General features: G+C 43.7%; 1 protein-coding gene across 1 annotated transcript in view; it reads left to right on the top strand.

Annotated features, from left to right (window-relative positions):
• Positions 1-19,042, top strand: part of LOC137448916 (bifunctional heparan sulfate N-deacetylase/N-sulfotransferase 4) — a 152,941-nt gene that overhangs the window by 120,782 nt on the left and 13,117 nt on the right. The window contains exons 8-12 of the mRNA XM_068153922.1: positions 10,138-10,320; positions 11,981-12,077; positions 14,087-14,210; positions 15,796-15,970; positions 17,006-17,176. Coding sequence (XP_068010023.1) covers positions 10,138-10,320; positions 11,981-12,077; positions 14,087-14,210; positions 15,796-15,970; positions 17,006-17,176 — 750 coding nt within the window. The remainder of the gene's footprint in view (positions 1-10,137; positions 10,321-11,980; positions 12,078-14,086; positions 14,211-15,795; positions 15,971-17,005; positions 17,177-19,042) is intronic.

Below are 19,042 nucleotides of genomic sequence, written 5' to 3'. Positions count from 1 at the left end.
CTGAAAGGTAACTTTGAACTCAACTCAGGAGAAGCTGCAGACAGTCCATAATAAGGGCCTTTATTATGCTTGATTTGAAGGAGGTGTAACCACACACTGCAGGGAGAGGCAGATCTTTCCCAGTGTGGTGGGACACTTCATTTTGAAAACCACTTCAATATGTTTAGGTTTTTAAGCTCTCCCTGTACCTAAATGGTTACTGTTGGTTTCCAGTCTGGTAGGTGTAGGTTCTGCATGTACCACACGTGCCACACTCAGGACATTTTGTTCTTGTTTCCTGCTCTCACCCCTCACAAAAGCAGATGAGAATCACACATTACTGCTTTGGAAGATTGAAAGTAAATGCAGAGAGGGGTTAATTTATACCTTCCACAAGAGAATTGGGAATGTTGTTGTGAAGCATCTGGAATGCTAATAATATTTTCCTTTTTATTTACTTTGTTTCTCTGAGCATAGCTGTAGGAAGGATAAAAACCAGTCTTGGCATTGTAGGAAACGTGCTGCAATCCAAGAACAATTCACAATGCACTTCTGCTAAGAGCCCTGTGAATTGGGCATCTCACACCTTCCAGGGGACAGGAAGAAGAACGCAAGCACCACCCTCCCTACCACAAAATGCCAATACTTGTTGAGCCATCATTAGCAGCCTACTGCCTACAGGGACAGGCACATCCCTCTTCCAACATGACAAGAAGGATATCTTTGTTTTACCAAAAGGAGTTTTGTGATTAACTCAATATGTCAGTAATATGTCACAAACATACCAACCCAAATGCAAAAGAGTTGCCTTCTTTGAACAGGGGCTCATTAACCAGACAGGAGAATCAGAGAGGCATAGAATGTTTTGGGTTGAGAGGAACCTTTAAAGGTGATCTAGTGTAACTTCCCTGCAGTCAGCAGGGACATTTTCAACTCGGACAGGTTGCTCAGAGCACCAAACAACCTGACTTTGAATGCTTCCCAGGATGGAGCATTTACCACCTCTCTATAAAGCACCGTTTTACTGCATGAAGTGAGTGTTACAGTGAAGCACAAGAGACTGGCCAGATATTCACCATCATGGCCGTTAAACCACATCCCAAAGTGTCACATCTACACATTTCTTAAACACCTCCAGTGCCTCCACCACCTCCCCAGGCAACCTGTTCCAATGCCTGACCACTCTTTCACTTACTTTTGCCTGAGGAAGAGGACAGTATCTCTTGTTTATTCAGAAAAGCTCTTAAACCATTTAATGACCATGGCACTGTTAGGTTAATGGTTGGTCTTGATGCTCTTAGAGGTCTTTTTCAACCACAACAATTCTATGATTCTGCATCCCCTGCATGTTCAGCATCATAAGCCCTTCATCTGTCTTCCTACCACATCAGGAGCCCAGGTTCAATACAACCCACACACAATTGGTTGGAAAGACAGCACCCTGCAGAAGGTGCATCACCTTCAGCAACTAAAAGTCCTGCAAGCACTGATAATACAATAGAAGTATTATACAAGCATAAAAGTTGAAGCCACCTTTATCTTCCAGCTCCAGGTGTATGATTAAATCCACTCCAGCCTTGCCTGGCCTTTTGAATCGGCCTTTGTTTCCCCTTTGAAAAAATCATTCTGGCTTTCCCCTTTGTAAATCATGGGCTTAAGTTGAGCCAGGGGAGGTTTAAACTGGATATAAGGAAAAATTTCTTTCATGAAAGAGTGCTGAGCTGTTGGAACAGGCTGCCCAGGGAGGTGGTGAAGTCACCATCCCTGGAGGTGTTCGAAGAATGTAGTGCTTCAGGAACTGGTTTAGTGGTCATGGTAGTTAGGTTCTGGTTGGACTCAATGACCCTAAAGGTCTTTTCCAACCTTAGTGATTCCATGATTCTTTTTTCCTTCACCCCTCATGGCTACTCCAGCTGCAAAGAGCTGCTATAGGAGAACATTATCCCATGGAAACTCAAGCCTTCAGCAGCATATTTAGAAACTAATTAGCTTGAAATGCAGAGCATGAAGAAAATATTTTAAGAACACATCTCCTGCCTTTCCTACATGACATTTTCCTTCTTTATGGAAGCTGATACTCCACACCATGCCTTTTGGTACTTTATCAGAATTACTTCCCAGCAGGTTTAGGTGATGGCAGAAACAGTAATAAATGACTGTGTGTCAACAAGAGGGTTATTGGGTAAAGAGAAATAGAATCTGTTACCTTCAAGCACATGCCATACAATAATTTATTAAAGTGTCAGGAGCAAGCCTTTAAGGTAAAAATGAGCTGAGTCAGAAGTCTCTGATTATTGAAAATGAGTCCTTAATAGGAGTAAATGGACAAGAACCAAATTTCCTTGCTGTGTTCACCATTCAAAATTAATTGGAAAGTGGCTGATTTGAGAATATTATATCCTCTAGTGAACTGAAAATGGTGGATTTTTTTTGTGTTGCCTTTTTTTTTTCCCCCCTCTGAAACCAAGAGTGGAGAATTAAATTAACTCTGAGATTTGTTTGCTCAGAGTAGGCCACCAAAATGGATTAATTAATCATCATTTATGAATACTCCATGGCGTAAAGCAGTCAGCTCTTCATAAAACTGCTGGAATAGCAACATGACAGCAGAACAGTTATAAAAACAAATGATAAGTTTCCTGCATCTCTAATCTATATCAACGTGCCTGGCATATCTTCCTTTGCAGTTTGGATGTAAAGAACCCTTACTCAGTATTTATAAAAGGGCTCAGTTTGAAGAGGATGATTGATAGTTGTTGTACAACTGTGCGCTGCACAGGGTCCTGGGCAGCCATTTCCACAGGGAACGTCAGCTAGGCTTGGAGAGGCACTCATCCTCCTGGAGACTATGAAGTGCCATATTACTGACAGTAGACATAATTCATCCCATCATTCAAAACACAAAATCAGATTTTTATTTAAGCACATCCATAAAGAGAAATAGCAAAGAAGCAGTCATTTATGGATGCTCATCCAAAGGAAGAAGGATTTTCACCATTATTTACCATTAGCGGATACATGAGCACATGTCTCCAGAAGTTCAGCTAGCTCAGAGGTTTATGTTTTAATTGCAAGGGTAAATAGAATCATAGAACCATTAAAGTTGGAAGAGACCTCTAAGATCATGGAGTCCAACTGTCACCTCAGCAACACCATGGCCCCTAAATCATGTCCAAAAGTGCCATCCCCAGCCCACCTTCCTGCAGGAAGAACAGGCTTGATCCATGGCTCTTTCCTACCCTTCCCATGGTTGCTGTGCAGCACCAATCAGCACTAACGCCCTGTGACATATTTCCACAGAATCATTTAAGTTGGGAAAGACTTAAGAGCATCAAGTCTAACCATTAACCTATCACTACCAAATCCACCACTAAATCATGTCCTTTAGCTCCACAGCTACACAGTTCTTAAATTCCCCCAGGGGTGGCAACTCTACCACTTCCCTGAGCAGTCTGTTCCAAGGCTTGACAACCATTTCAGTGAAGAGTTTTTTTCCCAATATCCAAATTAAAGCTCCCTTACTGCAACTTGAGGCCATTTTCTCTTGTATTATGCTTGCTACTAGGGAGAAGAGACCAACCCCCACCTCACTCCAGCATCCTTTCAGGGAGCAGTAGAGACCAGTGAGGTCTCCCCTCAGCCTCCTCTTCTCCAGACCGAACAACCCCAGCTCCCTCAGCTGCATCTCACAGGGCTTGTGCTCTATGATCAGGGCTGTCACTATTTCACTCTCTGCAAACCCAAAAGCTAAAATGTTTACTTTACCCATGTATAGAAGAGAGTGTGCTATTTAGAATTGGTTTTGCATTTCTCCATGCTGGGATAAATATCAGGCTTGGAAGATAGTGCTGCCTATGGTGCATCACTCAAAGGCACTGCAGAGGCCCTTAGACTGAGGTTGGCCCATGGCGGTCATTAAGCCACAAGCTCAGAACAGCCCTCCTGCTGTGATGGGGGTGCTGTCAGGACAATGTTTGTCACATTAAGGGAGAGCTGTCATTATTTCACCGCAATAATAGAGAAAGCTTCACAATTTTCTGTAGATGCAGCCAGAGTGGGATGCAATTTGGTGTCCTAAACTGAAGCCAAGAAATGCTCACATTATTCACTGGCACAAAATAATTGAGGCTGAGCTGATTTTTATCTGCAGAGGATTGTGACTAAAGAGGTTGACAGCCTCATCCAGCATTTTGTAGTTGCCTGATAGACGTTAACAGAGATCAGGCAACACATACACCATAGGGGAAATAGGTTATTGATAGCTATCTCCTTAAACTCCTTTGATCATGTTTGAAAGCTGAAGACCAAACCCATCTGAGACTTCCCAGAACCATCTCTTTGATGGTACTTTTACTGCTCTCTCTGAAAAGCTTGGTGTACAAATCTGACTTAAGACAGTAGCACCCAAATCCATTTTCATCCGGTCTGTTTGCACAAGTTGAAGTTGGGGTTATTCTCGAGTTTGAGCTGAGAGATTATTTTTATTCTTAGAGGAAGTTTAGTCTAAGGAAGTCTTTTCAATGAGAAAACACAGATGGCAACCAAAATTCCTGTATCATGAATTTCACTTCAAACTGCAAATATTTGCTTGTAAGAGGAGGATTGAATTGCTCTAGAGCTCTGCAAAGAGTTCATGGGAGCCACAGATGTAACTGATAGCACCACATTTGTGCAGAATTCATTAAACTCTGGCCACAATTAGATGTGCTGCTGATCACTTATACAAGTGTGACAAATGAACAGACATAAAAAAAAAATCCATTTAGGTTTTTCCACCCTAATGCAGCTCTGCACTGATTGCATAAAGTCATCAACCAGCAATTTTTCTGCAGGCTCTGAAAGCAGACCCTGAGAGTAAAAATTAAATAATAAACATTAAAAAGCTACTTTTTTTTTTATGTAGGCTTTAAAAAATTTGAAAATATAATTAATGGAAAGTTGAGGCTGTTCAGCTTGGAGGAGAGAAGGTCTTACAGCAGCCTTCCAGTACCTGAAAAGGGCCTACAAGAAAACCAGGAAGGGACATTCTACAAGGGCTTGTAGCAACAGGAGGAGAGGGAATGGATTGAAGCTTGAGGAGGGGAGAGTTAGACTGGAGATTAGGAAGAAATTCTTCAGTGAGGGTGAGGAGACACTGGAACAGGTTGCCCAGGGAGACTGTGGATGCCCCCTCCCTGGAACTGTTCATCACCAGCTTGGATGATGCCTTGAAGAACCTGGTCTAGTTGAAGGTGTCCCTGCCCACAGCAGGGGCATTTGGAAGTAGATGATCTTCAAGGTCTCTCCCAACTCAAATCATTCTATGAATCTATCAAACTTCTAACAAGCTTTCACCATCTAGGACCCCATGTGTGAAAGATGTATTAACAAAGGGAAGAGTTGCTGTACTGGAATATGGTCATGATTTCACCTTATTTTAGTGAGAGACAGGTAGATATCAGAGAATAAAGATTAAAAAAGAAACCTTGACTCTCAGTAGGGAGAGGAGCAGCACACAAGTTTTTTTCTGTCAATAATAAAGAATTCAGTCATACCACCTAAATAATGGAAAAGCAGAAAGTATTCCTAGGTAAAAGAGGAACAATTTTGCTCTTTGAATAGGGAAGGTTAAAACAAGACAGATACACTGCAGCATGCATAGGGCTGTCCCAACACCACATAACTACCACGGCCCAACAGCACTGTCCCCTCCCATCACTGAGGAGCACTCTGAGTGGAATACAGACACTAAAATAAAACACCATCCCAGAATTTTGCTTCCCCTACAATAAAAGACAAAACTGTTCTTTCCAAACCCTACCTTTGCTTCCTTTCTTTTAGAGATTCCCCATTTGGAAAATATTTTATTGTCCTGTCAAGAATGCTAAAACACAAAAAGATGTGCAGAGTGGGAATAGAGGAAAACCGGGGGGAAAGTGATTTTCAGGCACATAAATGATTTTGCTTCAGTGGCAGAAGGGTCATGAATATGAATAGTGCTGAATTCTAGAGAAACAATTTGTCATTATTAAAATTAGTGCTTTGTCAACACTAAAAATCTCACTCCCGGCTTCCTTTTCGTGCTGCTGCACAAACAGCTGCATTAAGGGCCCCAGTGTTCTGGGATTCATTACCAGTGAATGGGGCTCTGGCTCATAAGGTACCAGAAAAGTCTGTAATCCCTAATGGGAGGCTGTCAGGATGTGAAATATATTAAACACTTGAAACTGAAAGAGGTATTTCTGCGGTCAGCCTAGCATAGAGCTACTTGGAATTAGGAAATGGACACTTGACAGTTTTGCATTTCTCAGCCATGACATCCCATTTACACATCCAGAAATACAACACGCTGCCATCTAGATCCAATTATGAGAGTTGGCTCTTGGAGCAACCCTGCAGCATTTGCTGAACACAATGGAAAAAGATGGAAGAGCAAAATTCATTTTCCTGGGCAACATTCATGCAAAGAGAGGAGCCGAGAAGAGCAGTAAACACACCACTGCATTTCTACAAGACTGGGATCTCTGTGCCATCTATTTCCCTATGCCTTTGTCTCGTCATACCTTGGTTGATTTTGCTGACATAAATTTCTTCCTTCTTGCAAATTTTATTTAAGAGGTGCAGAAGCATGGGGGGGGCAAAAGAAGTTGTTGACAGTGAGCAACAGGTTCCTCCTAGAGGAGCAGGATTCCCACATGATACCTACCACCTATCCATAGGCCTTCCAATACAAAAAGCCCATTGCAACAGCAAAATCAGAATTCCCACCATCTGTGTGCCACAGCTCTCTATTTAATGTAAATACAATTGGGGCCCTGAGCAACCTGATCTAGTTAAAGATGTCCCTGCTCAGTGCAGGGGCATTGGACAAAATGACCTTTGAGGCTCCCTTCCAACCCAATGCATTCTATATAAATACAATGCTCCTGGAAGTGCTGCTCTCTGCCTGTTTTGTCACTAGCAAAACAGTTTGGGGGGGAGGGGGTCAAGTCTTTGCTATAACATTCAGTATTCAGTATCACTAAGGTTGGAAGAGACCTCAAAGATCATCGAGTCCAACCTGTCACCACAGACCTCATGACTAGAGTAGGGAGGACACTACTGCCCACTGCAGGCTTGAACTCACAGCCTTCCCATTAAGAGTCTTATGCACTACCAACTGAAGGCCATACCTAAGACATGTAGATGTTCTTACAATAAAAGGAAAGGCTACAAAACCCATCTCAAATAGTGTTTTTGTAACAAAAGGATCCTGGTTGAAGAAAAGAGAAAGTGATGCTAAGAAAACCATATTGGGGGTATGAGAGAGAGGCAGCAAATGACAACTGGATGAGGGAACACAACCAGCACCAAAGTAACCCACACCCAACCTCACTCCCATGGCACGTGGAGTAGAAATTGTACAGCAACAGCAAGGAGCTTTACTCAAGGCCTCCCTGTGCACTGGTGCAGCACATGGCTTAAGCCATTTGAGTCTTAGAAGTAATAGGATGCAGCCAGAGCCCTTTTCCCAGCCTCAAGAATTCCAAACAGTTTGTCTTTGTAGCACAGGGTTGCAGAGAGCAGCATCCTGTCTCCTTCCCAGAAATATTAGTCCCACCTTGACAAAGAACTTCTTGCTGTGTTCTCCAGCTGACTTTTGGTCTTAAAGCATGAAAACAACTCTTGGCTTCTATTTACCAATTTTACTGAGACCACTGTGAGAAAGCATAGTCCTTGAATTTTTTTTTTCTTAGGCTCTTGCCCTGGATGCTGGTTGGGAAGCATTTTTAGGTCCACCAAACAAGCACATCATTGCCTACCCTAGTTCCAGCCTCGAGGCACACAGCAGCATTTTGCCACCTCAACACCTTTCTAGACCATTGCACTTCCTATGGATCGGTGCAGCAGCATGGAAACAAACTTGTATGTCTATCCATGCTGTCAACATGAACAATTAATATCCATCTCCTTTTGTCCCAGCTGATGTGAAGATACAAAGGAATTAGACATGATTTTATCCCATCAATAATGCATCACATTTGGAAGTTTTTTAATTTAGAAAGATCAGTGGAGCAAAAAAACTCCAGAGAGGTGCCCAAGATCTTTTGAATCCATAAAGAGTGGCCAGTTGAATCCTTTGAATTGGACTGCAGCCTAATGAAACTCTTAAAATAAGCCAATATCCATCTCCTGTAAGTCCATTTTTATATTAAAATATTGTTCCAATTCAAGGGGGGAAGGACAAAAAGAGCAAGGAGATTTGCTTGCACACTTTATTTGTTGCAGTAATATTCAACTGGTGCAATATTAAATGGCATTCACAGACCTTTTAGCACTTATCAAAAACCACTTCAGAGACAAGATGATATTCTCTACCAGCATCTCCCCTAAGATTTTTCCTTCTCATCACTTTAACATAGTTTGCAGGAAGCACTCATCAGACATTGAGGAGCTGAGCTCTGAACTGAGAAGGATACATTTGTACTGTGTTGTTTGTTGGGATTTTTTGCAGTGGGGAGGTCACTAAACTGGCAGTGCAAAGATTCATTACCTTGCTTATAATTTCCTGGGGTACTACAGAGATGGGCAAGGTCCATGACAACTCTAGAATTCACTCCAGTTATGCCAAACACCTACAGTCACAGAACACAAAGGCATTGGAACCCACAAAGTCAAGCCAACAGAAGGGGGAAAAACAAAGAAAGAGATCTTGTACAGTTGCCAATCTTTGCTCAGCTGAGGCTCAGAGCAGAATAAAAGTGAAGAATAAATTACCTTTTGTGGAATGAAGTGGGCACAGCACAAACACATTGCAGACAGGCCATGAGGGACCATCCATCCTCACCTTACAGAAGTACTAAAAGCCTTATCAATGATTTACCAAGCTAATGGACGTGTTTTTAAACATTGTGGGCTGATGCTTAAAGGAGCACCCCCTTGGCAGAGCAAGATAGTGGAAGGGGAAAGGTTGTGGCTTTTTAGTCAGTGGTTATTTTGGAAGGCAGGACAGCCTGGTGTGCTACCAGCACATTAATTCCTTCTACTAAAGCTCAAGCCTGGGACCACAAAGCAACAATTTTCATCTTCAGGTGACAGCAGTGGTTTGTTTTGGAAAGTGCTTCTGAGTCAGCAAGACCAAGGATCAGAGATAACCTCCCCGAGACACCACTGGGCATTTTGCAGTCATTTTAGGTGTGAAAGTCATTTTCAGACTCAGCACTTTCCACCAGCTTAGCTACTGAGGAGCCTAGTTGCCACCCAGTTGAGATATGTGTTTCCAGGGCACTTAACTCAGGGTCTGGGGTGCCAGGAGAGCCCACCTGGTTTCCCAGCCATAGCCTACCCCAAGCAGGAACAGCTTACACCTTCACATCTCCATCTTACCTAAGACCTGTGTCAGGCTTTGAAGGATTGCGGCTGAAATATTCAAGAGGCTGGACCAGACAATCCTTGAGGCCCCTTCCAGCTCAATATTCTGTGACTCTAAACATTGTCTCCTGCATCTGAATTGTGCAAGGAATCACTCAAACTTCATCCAGTTTCCCTCAAAACACCAATGGGGGGGAGAAAAAAAGCTCACTAACCTTAGCACAAAGGATGGGGTGTGAGAAGCCCAGGTGTCCAGCTGCAGCTCCCAACTGAGGCAGACCCACACACCACCCTCTCTTCAGCAGCCCCTTTTATAAGCTCACCCTCAGCCCCACCCTTTCTAATCACTCACAATGAGATTCACCTGGACATAGCTGCGTGCAAAACAAGCACCTGACCTGTGAAGCAGGTGTCCTCACTTCTGGTGATTAATCTCTTCAGAGTCAGGTGCTTCAGACCACAAAATATGCCTCAACTATAGCCCTAGCCCTGCCTGTAGGATTGAGTCTTTGCTGGGTAATGCAACACAGCTGGCTATTGCTTGAGCCAATTTTCAGTCGTCTTCCCTCCCAAGGGTGTACAAACCAGTTTCCTAACCAAAATCAGGCACATAGAACCCATGCTCATCTTCTGAACCCAGTCCAGCCTGAAAGTGAATGGATTGCTCTTATGTTCTTCACAAATTCAAGGCTTTCATTGTCTTCTGTTGGGTTTGGGTGGGGGGAAGACGGTTTGGCAAACCTCCTGGGAGCCCCCAGACCTGCTCTTCCAGCCAGATACTGCTACCTCCTGATGTGCCATGACTGAAAGTTTTCTCTTGCCTCTCAGATCAGCATCTTCATGACCCATTTGTCAAATTACGGGAACGATCGCCTGGGGTTGTACACCTTTGCTAACCTAGCCAGCTTTGTTAAGAGCTCAACAAACCTGAACCTGCAGACCCTGCCCCCAGTTCAGCTGGCTCAGAAGTACTTTGAGCTCTTCCCAGAGCAAATAGACCCTCTTTGGCAGGTAATGTCACATCCTCTTCCTCACATCTCGGTTGTTGAGACTGGAATGTAAAAATAAACTTGCACACCTCCTGAGGTTATTTAATTAGTTCAGCGAGGCTACTGCTTTTGACTGGGAATGGACCAGCTTCCACTCACACAAAAGCCAGCATGGGAAAAACACCTAACTGCCAGTTCAGTGGGGGAAAACTTCCCTTCCCCTCCCTCCTGTATGCAGTTTTGCTGAAGCACTGTGTTGTGTTAACTAATGGTGTTGTACCATCAGTGAGATGCTCACAGCCAGCTGGCGGCCAGAGCTGCCACAAAGCAAACGATGAAGATTCACTGCACCACTTAACAGGGCATCACTGACGTGGGATCACTGCAGGACAAGGAGGATTTCTCACCATCTGAACCCCCTTCAGTGGAACAGTGAGGAAAAAGGAGGGCAGGAGGGGTCAGAATGGGCAGCTCTTTTAAGAGTGGAAAAGGATTTCCACGCAGACCATTTTGCTATCTCTGTTTCAAACACACAATAGTGCTGCTTGTAATCTCAACACTGTAATTTCCTAATCATTGTCACACATATCTGGCTCTTCTCTTATTCAGAGTGTGAAGTGCCACACTGGGCTTTTCGCTATGCAGGCAGAAATCCAGAGCGACACCACGGAGATCTGTGCAGTTATTTTGGGCTTATGCTGGCAAAAAGGAGCTGAAAATTTCCCTATTATTTCTGGCCTGAATGCAAGGGAAGCAGAAATCCATAAAATCTCTATTGAGTTGAGTGGACCTGCAGTGATTCACATCAGTTAATGATTTCCTCCATTATACTTTGTTAATTTTATTCACTAGCAAAGTGTATCTGCTATTACCAGCCACTACTATGCCAAAGCATAATCCATACATTAAGTGCTTTAAAGAGCAGTCAGCCCTAACCTTTTCTGTCGAGCCTTTTGTTCACGTGGGTCTTTAGTTTGCATTCATAGGTAGCAGAAAGACAAGGAGATGAATAATATCCCTCATTTCTATTTGGTCCTTCCTTTTGGGTTCTTATGTAAATTCAAATTGGCACTAAGTCCCATGCATCTGAAACCATTTTGTCACCTAAGAAACTAATGCCTTGAAGCTATTTTAACAGAAGTTTCCATTTTAACCTCAAATGAAAACTTGATTAAATCAATGTTTTAATCTATTTTTCTCTTCTGTTCCTTTTTTTTCTTTTTCTTCCTAATGACTGAACTTAATCCTCAGTCATGCAAAACCATTATAGACAGACTGAATTTTAGGCAAAGGGACCACATAGGTGCCTGTGGACTCTGAGTTTATGAAATGAGCCTGATTAACAGAGAGGAGGAAATGCAGCAGTCTCACAGAGTGTGGCTTTTGAAACCAGGATTTGCACAACTCTGTAGCATTGCTGATTTCACTGGGACCACTGGAAGGACTGGTCCTAAAGGATACTCAGGAGTTTGTTCCCTCTGTAGTTGAATGCTTCCACAGATCTGTACCAGAGTGCTCAATATCTGCCCAGAGTAAATTACTAGGAGGAAATGTGGGATTTTATTACTTAGTGTAAGGCTCTGGTGTTAGTGTGCAACATTTACATCCTGCAAAGACCTGTGTGCATGCAAACCTCTAGGATCCCCACAAAGTGATATTTACAACCACCTTTTCTTCTTCAGAATCCATGTGATGATAAACGACACAGGGACATTTGGTCCAGAGACAAAACTTGTGACCACCTACCCAAATTTCTTGTGATAGGACCCCAGAAAACAGGTAAGAGGTAATGAATTTGTAACCAAACCCGGCCTCTGTGTCCTGTAAACTGAAATCAGCTCCCTGCTGTGGAACTGGGGCACTCCTGATCCTTGTGGTATTGAGATAATAGAATCAGATTCACAGAATGGTTTGGGTTGGAAGGGACCTAAGATATCATCTAGCTTCAACCCCTCTGCCATAGGCAGGGACCTCCACTAGACCAGGTTTCTCAAGGCCCCATCCAAGCTGGCTTTCAACAATTCCAGGGATGAAGTACCCACAACCTCTCTGGGCAGCTTGTTCTAGTGTCTCACCACCCTCACGGTGAAGAATTTCCCCCTTTTCAGTTTAAAGCAGTGATTCCTTTTCCCATCAAGACATCCTATTAAGGATCTCCACTGCCAACAGACAGGGACAACTGTTTTATATAGTAGAATTGCCTTCATTCCCCATAATCCATCCCCTACTGTCAGGCTGCTCTGTCTTCAGATTGTTACTCTTTGGCAAATTATTTCAACATCATTTGAGACCCTAACTGACAATACATTATTTTCCCACTTTGCAGGCCTCCAAGGGTCTGAGGCCAATATTTGAATTAAGCCACACATTCCCAGTCCCAAAACAGTGATTTACTGTTGTGGAGATCTGATAGAAAGTAGATGCTGAGGTAGGGAACTAAATGACTAATCCAAGGCCATATAGAGATACCGTGACAATGAGAGAGACAGCAGGTCTTGCTTCATAGCTCAATGGTAATTGAACAGCATGAAATCATGGCCTCAAGGGGATGTTTAGGTTGGGGATTATGAACAATTTCTTGACTGAAAGTGTGGTGAGGCATTGGAATAGGCTGCCCAGGGAGGTGGTTAAGAACCCACCCTGGAGGTGTTCAAGAACCCACCCTGGAGGTGTTCAAGAAACACAGCACACGGTTTAATGCCTATGGTGATATTGGGTTGGTGGTTGAACTCAATGATCTTAGAGGTCTTTTCCAACCAAAACAACTCTGTGATTCCATAAATCATTGAAGAGCAAGTTAAGAATTACATTCTCCAAAGTTCTGGTTATTATCACTTATCTTTTCCAGTTGCTTTTGTCACAAGTATCTAAAGTGCTGTTACTGGGATTTTTAAAGCACACTTCTCACATGCAGACTTGTCAACATTGAAAGAAACAATTTATTCCTCAATAGCAGGCCTCTAGAAAAATAGAGGGAGAGCAAAAGTGCAGTTCTGGGAGCAAAAAGAATATATTCCCACAATTAGTGTACCAGTGTAGTCTGGAAATGTGAAATGTTTCAGGAGCAGGAAAGTTTGCACATATTCCTCCCCTTCCCCTGAAAGCTTCTTGTGCTTACACAGGCCTGCCATCAACAGGAAACTTTCTTGTAAAAGGGGATCTCTGCCTGCATCTGGAATATTGTGTCCAGTTCTGGGCCCCTCAGTTCAAGAAGGACCTCAGGGAACTGACTGAAAGAGTCCAGCCCAGAGCCACAAAGAAGCCAAAGGCAGTGGAACATTTCACTCCTGAGGAAAGACTGAGGGAGCTGGGGCTCTTCAGCTAGAAGATTGAGGGGTGACCTCATTCATCGTTATAAAGATGTGAAAGGCAGTGTTGGGAGGCCAGACTCAGGCTTTTCTCACTGTTGTCCAATGACAAGGCAAGGGGCAATTGGGTGCAAGCTGGAGCACAGGAGGTTCCATGGGAACATAGGGAAAAGCTTTTGCACTGTGAGGGTGCTGGAGCCCTGGAGCAGGCTGCCCAGAGTGGTGGTGGAGTCTCCTTCTCTGGAGACATTGAAAACCTGCTTGGATGCATTCCTGTGTGACCTGCTCTAGGTGATCCTGCTCTGGCAGCGGGGTTGGATGATCTTTGATGGTCCCTTTCAGTCCATAACATTCTATGATTCTGTGATCTCATTTTCCTACCTCTCTCAATGTGCATTGATTTAAAGCACATTGTTGATTGAATAAAGTCAAAGGGTTTTTTTTTCTCTCTCCTAATGGCATCTCTTTGCATTGTTGTAGGAACAACAGCACTTTATTTATTTCTCCTGATGCATCCTTCCATTATCAGTAACCTCCCTAGTCCAAAAACTTTTGAAGAAGTTCAGTTCTTCAATGGAAACAACTACCACAAAGGAATTGACTGGTAAGAAGAATAACCACAAAGGAGTGTTCAGTATTAATGCATGCTAAATCAGAATGGAACAGTTCCAGAAGCATGCATAACACCAGCACCACTACTGGCTGAATTTGTTGTGTTTGGCTTTATCAGACAGAAAGAGAAACTAATTTGGAATGAGGGGACATTTCATCAAGCCCTTAATTTTGTTTAGGTATTACAGTAACCATTTCCTTAGTCTTTCACAAAGGAATGCAATAGCCAGCTCAGTTTGGATGTGTCCCTTCTTGCTCAATAGCATTGCTGTCTTTCATAACTGAGTAATTCTACAATGAATTATCCTCTTTTCCTTCAAAAGTGGCTTTCCATGAAGTGAGGTTTGATTTATCTCTTCCTGAGAAAACCCCCACACAAACACACTGTGAAGCATTCCAGCTGCTATTCCACTCACCATTTTAAATACTGCTTTTACTATTTTAGCTTCAGAAAAGCATTTCTTTGTCAGGCTTTCATTTCCACAGGGAACAGCAGTTCTCATCCTTGTGTGAAAACTGAAATACGACACAAACATCATACCACACCAAAACTGATTCCTCTCCAGTGCTTTTCCTCGCCCACGTAGGGTATGGAGAGCGTGAGGAGCTAATGAGGCTGGCCCATGAAAGCAGGTTGTCCCTGCAATGATCAGACAGCTTCTTAGTTCAGGGTGTCATGGAAAATAAGGGAAAAGAAATGTTTGGAGGTTGTTTCCCCATGCTGCATAAGGAAAAGATCACCTATGGCTTTCATAAAGTACATGGTGCAATAGACTCAGAGAAGAAGCAGCAGTGACAGAGGGCAGCTTGCCTCTGCAGCCTTTTGCACAACCATGTAGAGGACACAATGCTGATGCAACTCTTCACCAAAACTGACCTGCAAGTCCAAACATCAGTAAGGTCTTGTGTGCAGGGTGAGAGGCCCCACATACTCTGTTTCCTTAGAAAGGACACAAAAACCAGTATCATCAAAACTGGAAGTTCCTCCTGGAGTGCTCAGCAAAACTAAACAAACCCCAAAATGCCTTCAAACCAGTTTCATCTTTTCCTTCATTTGTATTCTTCCCCCTTTCAGCTGAACCTTCTGGCTTATGATTTTAAATGGAAAAGGCCACTCAAAGCCAAATTTCAAATCTTGCAGTCTCCAAATGTCTGAAAGAAAAGATATGTCAGGTCCAAAATGAAATACTTCGACAATGTTAAAATGAAATGGTTGACATTTTGAAGCTTCCCCCCCGCCCCTTTTTTTTCTGCAGCTAAAACTGAACTCACTCCAAACTGGTGAATGATATCCCTTTGACATTGAACTTATTAGCAAAAATCCCATCCATCAAAGGGAAAAATCTAATTACCTGACTTCGTGGAGGCTTTAGCTATTTCCAGCACCATGTAAGAGCCAAGATGTGTTCTCCCTGTTCCAGTTCTGGAGTGAGCTGGGAAATTCAATTTTGTTTCTTAAGAATTATGTCTGAAAATTTACCTTTTCACCCTCCATGAAAAGGCAAACAAGGATGGTCACACAAGGATATAAGCCTTTGGTCATACTGCTAATTCTAACAAGTTCCTTCACCTCCCAGGTACATGGATTTCTTCCCCACTCCTTCCAACATCACCACTGACCTCCTCTTTGAGAAAAGTGCCAACTATTTCCACTCTGAGGAAGCTCCTAAGAGAGCTGCTTCCCTCATCCCCAAGGCCAAGATCATCACCATCCTCATCGACCCCTCTGATCGGGCATATTCCTGGTACCAGGTATGGACCTTGCCTTTGAGAAGCGGCCAGTGAAAGCAATGGCAGGGGTGATAATGGCCAGCATCAGGGGGAATTGGTGTCCTTCAGCAAGAATGGGATTGATTGCCGAGCATTTGTGCTGTGTAGAAGTGGAAGGGTGTTGAATGCCAGCTTTTGCAGTTGGCACCTGTGACACTAGTGTCATAAATGATGAAACTTCTCGGCACAGGGCTGCCATGAGCTGTAAACAAACAGTTTAATCTCAATTACAGCTGACACCGCGGAGAGGAAAAGCAGTGTTCCTCACCCGGGAACAGAAAATGAACATGGCCTAGCCAGAAAATCAGAGCTATTAATGCTGAGGAGCGGGTGCCTCAGCCCTTCCTTCCTGAGCAAGCTGAGCAGTGATGTACAAATGCATTCAAAGGCTTCTGAAGTTTCCAAGCAGTTAAAAAGAGCTGTCTGGAGAGTTGAGGGGTTTTTTCCTCCCTCCCTTTGGAAACAAAAGAAAGCCTACTGTTTTTCCAGGGAAACTCTGGGATGCTCTTTCTTGCCTTTTAGTGAGCCCACACTTTTCCAACAAAATCTGCTCTGCTTAAAAACTATTTTTGAAGAGACGTTGAAGCACACAGTCATACAGATAAAGGAAATGCTAAAAGCAGTGTTAAAACAGAGCCAAAAGAATACTGTTTCAATAAGCATAAACCACACTGGTTCTCACCCTGTCATTATGAGCTCTGCAAGGAATAAAACATGCCCTGAAGCTGCCATTTCCACCCTTTTTGATGTTTCAATTGCACCTTTACAACTGCTGATGATAGATGCAAAGTAGTAAAAAAATGCTGTGCCCTAGTTTGGTAGAATTTGGCTTCTCCTGCCTGTTCCTTGAGTGAGTGGTGGCCTATTCCTGCTTCCTCTCCCACCTCCCTACTCCTACCCAGCAGAACTGGCCCTAGTGGGGAGGCAGTGCCAGCACAGCCCTCCCAACAGCTCTTGGGACACTCACAGCTTCATTTTCAGCATCCTTTTGATATGTGTGTACTTATCTCCTGGTAGCACCAGCGATCCCATGAGGACCCCACCGCCCTGAAGTTCAATTTTTATGAAGTCATTACATCCACCCCTTGGGCCCCCTCCGAGATCAGGACTCTGCAGAAGAGATGCCTGACCCCCGGCTGGTACGCTGTCCACATCGAGCGATGGCTAGCACACTATCCTGCTTCACAGGTAATTTCCAGCCTGCTCTTGCACCGAGCTCATCAGCTCTTGGGGTGTCCCCAGATGAGTCTGGGCTCGTCATTAGAGGGTAGCACACAGCAAGTTCTCCGTGGGACAGCAATGTGCCCTTGTGGCCAAGATGGCTAACAACACCCTGGGGTGCATTAAGAAAATTGTGTCCAGCAGGTCTAGAGAGGTTCTCCTCCCTCTCTGCCCTGCTGAGACCACATCTGGAATACTGTGTCCAGCTTGGGGCTCCCCAGTTCAAGAGAGACAGGGATCTGCTGGGTAGAGTCCAATAGAGACTCTAAGGGTGACTGGGGGACCAAAACATCTCCTCTATGGAGAAAGACTGAGAGACCTGGAGCTATCTAGTCAGGAGAAGAGAAGGCTGAGAGAGGATCTTATCAATATCTATAAATATCTGAGGGGTGGGTGTCAAGATGAAGGTGCCAGGTTCTTTTCAGTGGTGCCCAGTGACAGCATAAAGAACAACAGGTACAAGCTGGAACACAGAAGGTTCCACCTCAACACTTCTACACTGTGAGAGTGATGAAGCACCTGGAACAGGCTGCCCAGAGAGGTTGTGGAGTTTCCTTCTCTGGAGACTTTCAATACCTGCCTGGATGCACTCCTGTGTGACCTGCCCTAGGTGATCCTGCTCTGGCAGGATGGTTGGTGTCAATGGTCTCTGGAGGCCCCTTCCAACCTATAACACTCTGTGATTCCCAGTTGGAACCTCAGCTGTTAGGAAATGCAGATTTGACAAGATCAGGATATTTGGCAGAAATGTGTGGACTTTTCCTGTCTTCTGATGGAAAAGTTGCCACAGGAGGATTCTATAAACTGCCATATGGGCTTGATGAAAAACTTTGGGGTTTCCCTCCAGGATCAAGCAAGGTCATCATGGCTTCTAGGTCCCATGAAACAAGCAGCTGCATCATGAGATACTGTAGGTAGGTTTGACAAGTTCATTTAGAAAATGCCAGGGCTTTTTCTATAATGAAATTTGGTTCTACTTCCCACTCACTTCCTTTCATAGAAAATTTCAGATTTGTTTGATCCTGATACAGATTTAGCCTTTCTCAGTGTTACAGCAAAAAATCCCTTTTACCCCATCTCCCTCTAGACATTTTATTGAATTGTCTTTGTAATCTTTCCCACGAAACACACAGAGACCTAAAAAATACTCCCACCACTAAATAACAATTGGCTTGCAGATACAAACCTAAAGCAACATTTTAGTACTACAAAATACATGCATGGGCCTTCTTTCCCCATGGGCATTGTCCAAAGTTCAGTTCATGCCTATTTACTGTGTGAAAAAGTTGTCAAAAGGTGTTTAATGCACAAGCTAAATGAACAAATGTCTCCAGAGACTGCTCTATGTGGGACAGAATTTTGCTGAGAGGAGGCAGAACTCAGTGTTGCCTATTTAGTCAGGGACCTGGAAAAAAATACAAACAAACCAACAAGAAGAAGAAACAGAAGCTCTGTCTTTTTGCAGTCCTCACTTTTCTTTTTATATAGTCTCTGTTGTACAACAGACAGGAGAAGCAGGTCAATCCCATTTCCAGGAGAAAGCCTCAGTTAGTTATTTGCTTTCTTTTTTCATCTCTGGCCTTTCTACTCTTTCTTAAGTGGGGAAGGAGCACTGTCAAAATCAGCTGGGCTTACAGGGAAGGCCATCCCTGGGCAGTAGTAGGCAGTAGCAAAGAGAACACACCTCATCAGCCACCATGCCCTGACTTACTCCTCCAAAGGAGAAGGGGTTGGCACACTTGGAGCAAGCAAAGGGTGCTGAACATGCTATGTCCTGTCACCCACGCTCCTCCTCTGCCCTCACCCAACTGCTGCCCCACCTTATGAAGATCT

This window comes from Melanerpes formicivorus, unplaced genomic scaffold, assembly GCF_026170545.1.
Source record: "Melanerpes formicivorus ecotype bairdi unplaced genomic scaffold, bMelFor1.0.p_v2 SCAF_27, whole genome shotgun sequence".
NCBI lineage: Eukaryota > Metazoa > Chordata > Aves > Piciformes > Picidae > Melanerpes > Melanerpes formicivorus.
Note: the sequence above shows the minus strand (reverse complement) of the source record. Positions and strands in the feature narration are given on the sequence as shown.